Source organism: Danio rerio, chromosome 12 (assembly GCF_052040795.2).
Source record: "Danio rerio strain M-AB ecotype USA chromosome 12, GRCz13ab, whole genome shotgun sequence".
Classification (NCBI taxonomy): domain Eukaryota; kingdom Metazoa; phylum Chordata; class Actinopteri; order Cypriniformes; family Danionidae; genus Danio; species Danio rerio.
The window spans coordinates 2,087,405-2,097,500 of NC_141032.1; the positions used below are offsets into that span (position 1 = coordinate 2,087,405).

At 35.5% G+C, this 10,096-nt stretch overlaps 1 protein-coding gene across 29 annotated transcripts in view; it reads left to right on the plus strand.

The window, feature by feature from the left end:
- LOC147834363 (uncharacterized) overlaps positions 1–10,096 on the plus strand; it is a 332,733-nt gene that overhangs the window by 108,707 nt on the left and 213,930 nt on the right. For 23 of the 29 annotated variants that reach the window (XR_015503708.1, XR_015503710.1, XR_015503701.1 and 20 more), the window contains exon 2: positions 3,550–3,615. The exons of the other annotated variants lie outside the window; for them this stretch is intronic. Coding sequence is in view for 1 of the 23 variants with exons in the window: in XM_087275622.1 (XP_087131748.1) it covers positions 3,550–3,615 (66 nt within the window). In the remaining 22 variants the exon portion in view is untranslated. The remainder of the gene's footprint in view (positions 1–3,549; positions 3,616–10,096) is intronic. 29 annotated transcript variants of the gene reach the window in all.

Below are 10,096 nucleotides of genomic sequence, written 5' to 3' on the forward strand. Positions count from 1 at the left end.
GAGTAAACCTGTTGCTTTTAAAGCGATTAGTTGACTTTACTTAATAAAATGAGTAAACCTGTTGCTTTTAAAGCGATTAGTTGACTTTACTTAATAAAGTGAGTAAACCTGTTGCTTCTAAAGCGATTAGTTGACTTTACTTAATAAAGTGAGTAAACCTGTTGCTTTTAAAGCGATTAGTTGACTTAATAAAGTGAGTAAACCTGTTGCTTGTAAAGCGATTAGTTGACTTTACTTAATAAAGTGAGTAAACCTGTTGCTTTTAAAGCGATTAGTTGACTTTACTTAATAAAGTGAGTAAACCTGTTGCTTTTAAAGCGATTAGTTGACTTTTCTTAATAAAGTGAGTAAACACGTTGCTTTTAAAGCGATTAGTTGACTTTACTTAATAAAGTGAGTAAACCCGTTGCTTTTAAAGCGATTAGTTGACTTTACTTAATAAAGTGAGTAAATCTGTTGCTTTTAAAGCGATTAGTTGACTTTACTTAATAAAGTGAGTAAACCTGTTGCTTTTAAAGCGATTAGTTGACTTTACTTAATAAAATGAGTAAACCTGTTGCTTTTAAAGCGATTAGTTGACTTTACTTAATAAAGTGAGTAAACCTGTTGCTTTTAAAGCGATTAGTTGACTTTACTTAATAAAGTGAGTAAATCTGTTGCTTTTAAAGCGATTAGTTGACTTTACTTAATAAAGTGAGTAAACCTGTTGCTTCTAAAGCGATTAGTTGACTTTACTTAATAAAGTGAGTAAATCTGTTGCTTCTAAAGCGATTAGTTGACTTAATAAAGTGAGTAACCCTGTTGCTTTTAAAGCGATTAGTTGACTTTACTTAATAAAGTGAGTAAACTTGTTGCTTCTAAAGCGATTAGTTGACTTTACTTAATAAAGTGAGTAAACCTGTTGCTTCTAAAGCGATTAGTTGACTTTACTTAATAAAGTGAGTAAACCTGTTGCTTTTAAAGTGATTTGTAAAATAAATTAATTTACTCACTTTTTGAAGTCGCATTTTAAACACTTTTTGCAGGTCAGGTAAATGTGTTTTCTTGCAGTCAGAACATAAAGAGCGAGCCTCCGTTTGGAGCGATTAGAGGAAAGTCAGATTTATCAGTGATAATTGAGATGTCACAGGGAGTGGAGGCCTGGTTCTGCTTGGCTTCACAATCATACTGGATCTGTTATTTGTTTTTCCATCTGTTCGGAATAAAAGAGGGAGGCTCTGTTGCCTCTCAGACAGTGTGATGTCACTTCTGGAGAACTGTGGAGAACCCAGGATGGGCTTTTTCCTACTGTATTGTACTGTACTGTAGTTAAACACTGAGTTTATCAGGCTTATCTACAAGCAGACCGGCTGATATGAGGATTGATTCATTGTGTCTTGGCTCAGCAGTTGGACATTTCTCAAGTGTGTCAAGAGAGAGAACATCTAGTAGTATGAATCAGAAATTATAGTCGTGTTGATCTCCACATTTATTCTAACATATAGATAAAGATACACTGCTTATAAACTTTTAGTTTGGGGTCAGACCTAATTCATTAAATCATAAAAGCTCATTTCCTCCAGAAGGATTGTGTAAATAAAATAAGCGATATGTATTTGTTTATTTTACACTTTTTTGGATTCTCTGTCCTCTCTGGATGGAATCAGCTTTAATTATTGAATGATTTTTTTAAACTCCTGATGAAAATGTAGATTTTCTTTCTGTTTTTCAGAAAAAACGTCAGTGTTTTGACATAAAATGTTTTAGAAGATATACTGTGATTTTAAATAGGGAAAAATAATACACCTAAATTCATTTGTAAAATTATTTATAAAGATGAGGAAAAAGAGAACCAAAAAATATTACATTTTGTAAAAAAAGTGTGTTTGTACCTGCTGTTTTTATCTTTTACACCTGTGCAAAGGCAAACGTAAAGTTTATTTCAGTTAAATAAAAGTAAAATCATCCACTTTTAAATGTCGTGTTTTTGATTACAGCTAAAAAGAAATACGCTTTTTTATAGACCAACTCTAGGGATGTAAACAATCGCAACGCATTTCCTGGTTTTTTATTTATTTCTGAAGCTTAAGAGAATCCAAAAAGGCCCACATATTGATATATAATAATCAGGGCTTTACATTAACACCCGCCAACCCTCCAAATGTGGGTAGATTTCAGCTTTGGCGGGTTAGACAGCCTCTTACACTAGCCACTTTGGCAGGTTGGAAATCATTTTTACATTGTAGTTTACTTAAAGCAGAGTTGGACTCGACAATAAGGATGGCCCAATATACGTGCAAATGTGATCTTAGAATCGAGAAACAGCACGACTGAGAACAATAACTGTTCGCGCGAGACAAAGCAGGTGAATACCGTATGAGAGGATGATTACTCGCGCGCACAGGTGATGTGATGTGCGCGACTGTTAAAGCAAGTGCTCACTCCCGTTTACTTGCGCTATTTTCTGTTCACTTGCGATCGGTTCTCTTTGAAAAAGACTAGACAAAAAACGATGCTCGTGTACCCACAGTCCTGCTGCTGTTAAGAGCTCAAGATTGAAAAATATATTTATTTGTAAGCAACAGCAGCAGTCACTGCGGTTTTATTCAGGTCACTTTATACTTCAGTTTCTCATCAAATCTTCTGACCAATTAAATGCTCTCTGACAAGCCCTGCCCCCTTCTTCTCATTGGCAAATGGAGGATTTTTGGCTAGTGTTCTGTTTTCTTTGACCCTCGGTCCCTTACACTGGGTAGGACAAACTTTTTATTCAGTAAGAAAAGATGCGCATAAACTGCGATGGAAACACTTTTACCGCACAAACTCCAGCATGCGCATTAAAAAAGGTCATGTGATTTTGTTAAATGAGATCATGGGATGCTTAAAATGTGTGTGAATGGATAAAACGTCAGGCTGAGCACATTTTAAAACATATGAAATGTTATTTTGGTCATTATAAAACGCCTTACCATTTCATTATTAATGTTATTATATTCAATCAAGAGCGCCTTTGCTCCACGTCTGACTCCTTCAAACGCCACTGTGCGCTCACTGCTTGTCAGGATTGTCTCCTGAGGCGCATTCATTGAGAAAAGATTGATGCAGCTTCTCCTACTGCAGCAAATGCAGCTTTTACTGTTGATATTTGGCGCCAGTTAATCAGGAAGTGACGATTTTGTTCGCTTTGACTCGTTGGATGGAAACAATGCTTCATTCGCACAACTTTTATGTGATAATCCAGTTTTGCGCATGAAATTTATTCGCAATTTTGATGGAAACATAGCTACTGGCAGAGCTGTAATAAAATGCTATTGCTTTTTTTTTTTTAAAGGGGAGGAGCTACTGTGAGTCCCGCCCTCTCTCTCCATGATTAGTTGAAATTATGTCAAGCATCAACTAAAAATGCACAAAGCACTTCACAAGACCTTTAAATTCTAATATCATTTCACAATAGTCAACATTTGCTGCAGTTGTTGATCAAATAAACATGAAATGTGATGCCCTGTGCATCGCAGTGTTTACAGAGGTGAAATGTGCTGACTTCAGTTTCTTTTTTCTGCTCTGTTTCAGATCCGTCATCGGCTCAGATGTGATGGGAATCTTCAGCATCTGCTCACACACAGTCACATTTGTCTGGTAAAGATCATGCAGTTTCATCAAATAAACCTTGGCTCTCTCTCACATGAACGCATTCGCTCTGGATCGCATTATTGAGGGATCCGTACAGTAAATAAAATCTGCGCTGATTTACAGAGCCTGAATTTATTGCTGAAGTGCCGTCGATGTCACTCAGCGCAGAAATTCGGGACTGTAAAGTCTGTCCAGCTGTGAATGAAGGAGATTCACGTGTTATCACCCTCTGTCTGACGTTTAAAGCACTGATTAGGGTTGCCAGGTTGTCAAAACAAAACTAGCCCAACGGCCAGTCAATGCTAACCCGATAATATACAGCATTACATAGCCTACAGCATGTTTAAACGGGGTGTCGCCATCAACAGTCATTCGTTCATTTTCCTTCAGCTTAGTCTCTTATTTATCAGCGGGATGAACCGCCAACTACACCAGCGACAATCCAGTCGTGGGAAACACCCATACACACTCATTCACACTCATACACTATGGCCAATCTAGTTTCTCTAATAGCGCATGTGTTTGGACTGCGGGGGAAACCCACGCCAACACGGGGAAAACATGCAAACTCCACACGGAAACGCTAACTGAACCAGCAGGGACACGAACCAGTGAACTTCTTGCTGAGAGGCTAAACACTTGAGCCACCGTGCCGTCATTGGCATCAACAATCGGAGTCAATGCTTGGCCAATAATATCATAATACACTTATTTTACATCACTGATGAAACTTGCATCTGAAACTTTGTGTCGCCCTGAGCGACATAGTGTCGACAGCCAATCAAATCCATCAGGTTTGGCTAACATCTGCATGGGTATATTTACATAAAGTGATCTGATTGGCTGATGGATGCATTGCTGCATAAAAAGTTGAACGTTATTCAGCTTCTGAAGCAAACAATGGACTTAACGTGACTCTTCAGAACCACTATTCAGTTTGCCAACACTTTTAACCTTGTGCAAAGGTAAATGTAAAGTATATTACAGTATATTATAATCATTTACTTTAGTTACTTAAAGGTTCACGAACCTCTCGAGTACTTTAGATATATATATATATAACAGATTTGTGTGTGTTGATCATAATTTAAGACCATGTTAGAACCTGACAGCTTTAATTGTAGGGTCAACTGTATAATGTTGAGCTGTTGTCAGCTAATTTCAGCTTCCGGGTTTAAAATGATTTTTGGGGTGGATCAAAATCTGTGACGTAGCACAAAACTGCAAAGATGACGCGTCGGTTTCTCATTATTGTTTATAGCGGAGTTTTCTTATCCTATGAGATGAGCCGGCTTCTTAATTATTCATGACTGCGTGTGCTTCCAGAAGGCAAAGCAGATCTGCCAGTGCCAAGCTGTGAGATCCTATGTTGATGACTGGGTGAGATCGCGTCCACGGACCCACGGCACACAGTATTTAGCTGTTCATGAAGGGTCGTATGTGTTTGTTTCCATGATCCACGGGGTTTATTGCATGTTTTTCTCCGCGATGCTGTCACGGCCGATACAGCAAAGCTGTGTGTGTGCAGCAAGCATTTCTGTCGGGAGAGCAGTACGAGAATTGGAGAATGGCGGACCTGGTCTTTTATCAGGAGTTCGATCACATTTAGACAGGCTAATGGTTGGAATAGACAGGGCAGGAGACCTGCTGCACTTAGTCTGCATTCAGACCCGGGGATTGAGGGAGAAGTCCTCATTAAGTGTTTATATGAACACCATTATCTTTATAATGATATAAATTGTGGTTATATAATATAATAATATAATAATAATAGTGATTATATAATAATAATTCTGACTTTAACTATATATATATATATATATATATATATATATATATATATATATATATATATATATATATATATATATATATATATATATATATATATATATATATATATATATATATATATATATATATATATATATACATACATACATTGTTTGACAGCTCTAATGTATCTAACCCCTATGCTGTATGTGAAAGGCTTGTTTTTTGCTGATCTGATCAAGTGTTTGAGGTCCTCATTGGCTGTAATCCAGTGTGGTTGTCGTCGTCGGTCAGCGTGAAAACGTTCACAGTTTTGCTGATCTTTTCAGCCGAGCTCAAAACCCAGAAAGAAAGAAAAGAAGCTGCTCTCCATGCTCTCGCACTAATGCCGTCTTTCATCTCTGCGGTCTCTGCCATCCCAGACGCATCTCCATGGCAGAGCGCAGAAAAAAAAAGTGAGTGTGATGTCATCGCCGGACAGCTTTATTTTGCTGGAAGACGAGGACTGTGGGAGCGCAGGATTTCTGGCAGGTCAGAGGAACCCGAGAGGAGGATGCTACTGTACGCCATTGTGCCTCCGCTGTACCTGCAGTCAATGCGCCTCTGAAGGTTACAGTTTGCATGACAAAAGAAGTCTGACTGGAGCAAAGGCGCGCTCTTAAACGCAGGTTGACCGCAGAGCATGAGAGTCCTGCGGTGTGAAACTCTGCCCGCTCGCCCAATTCTGAGTTTGGGGGTTTCTTGTGCTCACTTGTTTTTGAAATAACTGGAATGGAGCTTTGTTGCTTGTTTGTTTGTTTGTTTGTTTGTTTGTTTGTTTGTGAGGTGCTGAGAGAACTATTACATGAAAAATAGAGATGAAAAGACACAGTAGGGTCTGGTTGGTTTGATGCTTTATTTTTTGTTTTTGTTTTTGCTTTGTTCTGTGTGTTTTGTTTATTTTTTTTTGTTTTGTGTTTTGGTATTTTGTGATTTTTTTTTTCTGTGATTGTTTTTTTTTTGTTTTTGTTTTGTTTGGTGTTATGGGGTTTTTGTTTTGTTTTGTGTTTTTTTTGTTTATTTCTTTGGGATTTTTGTTTTGTTTTGTTTTTGCTTTGTGTCTTTTGTTTTTTTTTTGTGTTTTGGGATTTTTGTTTAGTTTTTCTGTCTTTTGTTTTGTTGTTTTTTATATTTTGAGTTTTGTGTTTTTAGTTTTTAGTTTTGTTTTTGTGTTTTTTATTGTTTTGTTTAGTTTATGTATTTTTTTATTTTTTGTTCTTTTGTAACAAAAATCACAAATCAAAAAATTTCAAATTTTTTTTTTTTCAACATTTCATTTAATATTTTTCACAATCTTGTTTTTGGTGTATTAATTTTAGAACTCAACATCTTAAGTTTTTTTAAAACATTAATTTAAACTTCATTCAGTTGTTTCTTCGTTTATTGGAAAAATGACGATTTACAAAATTTTATGTTTTTAGTTTTTTTTCCATCCCCTGTTTTTATTAACATTTTATTTTTTTGCAAACATATTATCTTAGTTGTACTCATTTTAGCATTTTGATCTTAATTTAAAAGCAAAAAAAAAAAGAAATTAATCCATTCCTTTTTTTATTTGTTCGTTCATTTGTTAGATGCTAAGAAAAAAACATACATTGATGAATCATTCAGAATCGGATCTGAAATCGTACGCATTTAGACATGAGATGAAAATAGATGGGGTTTAGAGGAGCTTGGAGAAATGTCTGGATTAATAATTCAAAAGATCTATAACACATGCATTTAGAAAAATGATGAAAAATTCAGTTTGATAGACTGAATTAATAGCACTTTTCAAGTTATTTAGCTTTTTTTATAATTATATTGATGTGAAATTATTTTGTAAAACTGTAATGTTGTTTGAATATATATATATATATATATATATATATATATATATATATATATATATATATATATATATACTGCACGCTCACAGGGCTCAGCATAAATGAGTACACCTTCTTCATATTTATCGGTTTCTCTGAGTAAATGTTGAGAAATGAAAATATTTTGGTGCATTTAACCATATTAAATTAGTTTAGTCAGCAAACATAATTAGAAATAAAAATACATAATACATTTAAATGCAAACGAGTCAATGAGTGCAAAAAAAACTACTAAATTTCAACTAAATTTTCTAAATTTTTGTTTTTCTTGATACTTTTTCTCTTTTACTTTTTAGTAACATTTTTATTTAATATAATGTTAATTTGTACATATTGTCGCATTATGATTTTTAAGTTTGACTAATAAAATGTATATGCTATCTTTCAGGGGTGCTATTTAATTTAATTTAATTTAATTTAATTTAATTTTCACAGACTTTACATCACTTTCAGTTTGAGTGTGTGTGTGGCCTACAAGTATCATGCACAGTTCTCTTTACTCTTTTCCTCTGCCTATGTCAGGTATTGAAAAGCAGTAGTGTTTCTCAAATTAATCAGTATGAAAAACTCTCATTTCCACCTGTTTCAAACACACCCCAGCCTCATCTGTACTAGATAGAACACAACTGCAGGGAGATCTTTAATCCAGCAGCGCTTTAAAGTGTGTGTATACGTGCTCGGATCAGCTCTTGAACATCTGTATGTGCCTGCAGTTGTTTGTAATAGTGATGGTGTAAGGAGAGACACCCTTTTTCTCTTTCTGACCTCTTCCTTCTCTGTCCATCTGGTTTGTGTTTGTTTGGCTATGTCTGGACTCTTCAAACTTCTGCTTTGGGGTCCAGATGTCCTCTATGGGTCATGTGTGTGTGTGATGAGGAAACTCATGATGATCCCTGGAGATCATTGTCTTTTTAACCAATTTGGGTTTAAATAACTCAGTATTTCCTAGAGTGTAACAATACATTTTTCATGTAGCCAGATGAAAGTATTTTTAAAGCCTCCCATTGAACGTTTTTGGTTTGATTTTGTTTGTTTTGGCTTGGTTTGGTAAGGTTTGGTTTGTAATGGTAATCTACCATAACTATGTTCTAAAGAGAGCTCAGGGTATCCTATGCACCCCGGACCATCCATTGTACTCTGTATTTCAGCTGTTGCCATCAGGACGTCGTTTTAATGTTCCTATTTGCAGGACAAAAAGAACCAGAAATTATTTTATTATGTTGGTCATTAAATGAGTCCAGAGGGGAGGGGGATGTATCTACAAACTGATGTATGGATGTTGTGTGGTAATATTTTATTAATGTGTACATGGAACTTTGTCTGTATTATGGCACCTTGTTGCAATTTTAGTTTCCCTAACGGGATAATAAAGCTGAGTCTGAGTCTGAGGTTTGGTTTGGTTTGGTTTTGTTTGTTTTGGTTTGGTTTTGTTTGGTTGGATTTGTTGTCAGTTGGTTTGGCCTTGTTTTGGGGTTTTGTTAGGGCTTTTTTGTTTTTGGATTTTGTTTGCTTTCAGTTGGTTTTGGTTGGTTTGGATTTGATTGGTTGCGTTTTGTTTTTAGGTTTTGTCATGTTCTGGGGTCCGTTCTTCGTACCTCGCTTAAATGATCTAAGATTATTTGGCAGATCCTGGATCTTTTATTCTTGATAACTGATCTCTCGCTAATTTGGTTCTTCAAACAAGTTCGCGAATCAGATTAGAATGTCTGGATGAACTGATCTGAGATCGCTGCGTGTGTTGTGAAGGACAGATCTATCGATCCTCGAAATCATGATCAGCAATGCAACGATTGGCTGACGGCACAGCAGCGTAATGACATCATCTGATTAATATTCAATTATCCATGTGAGCAAAATTACATCAAATTAGCAGTAAACGGTGCGTTAAATATGACACGCAAGAACTTTCCACATTTGTTGTGAGCTGCAGGCTTTACACTTTCATTTGTCAAGACAAGAGTATTCATCATGTATTTAAATGCAAATCAATGTATTTAGTTCTACGTTTAGAAAAGATTTTCTTTATAATAGTAGCCGTTTTTTAATCGGTGTAAAGAATAACTGAATGTTTACAAAAGCATTTTCATATTGGTAAAGGCGTCTGCAACTTTTGTGAAGCATCAAATCACTGGCATATTAACTATCAAAATATGTTTATGACTGCATAAATGTATTATTGCTTAAAAAAAAATCACATATTGTACATTTCTATTATACACAATTTGTTCTAAAGCGATCTAAAAAGTTCATTTCAATAAGTTTTCTCTTTGCACCAGATGGCAGTCTTTGTACTTTCATTTCGAGGGTGCAGATTGCATACGTTTTATTAATATGTATAACTTTATTTATTTTATTAATGACTATAACTTTATATATATATTTAAAAATTATGTATTATTTTCCAAGTGTATATGACTACTACTGTAAGAAAATATCAGAATTCGGTACATACTTTCTGTATTATCTTTGCTTGAACTGAGCCGATCTAATCCTGTTTATATGAATTAAACCTGCTCCCGATCAGGTTTGACCTAGCAGAACTGTTGCCATGACAACAACTCTCGGATCAGCTTTGAAGAACGAAACGATCCTGGATCGTGTCAAATCGTCAATATCCAAATCCAGCTAACTGAGTAATCCACGTACGAAGAACTGACCCCAGGGTTTGGTTTTTGTTGGTTGTTTTTGGACTTTGGTTTGGGTTTGGTTTGATCTTGTTTTGGGGTTTTGTTTTGAGTTTTGGTTTGGTTTGTGCTTGTTTTTGTTTTGGTGTTTTGTTTTGGGTTTGTTTTGGATTTGTTTTTGGG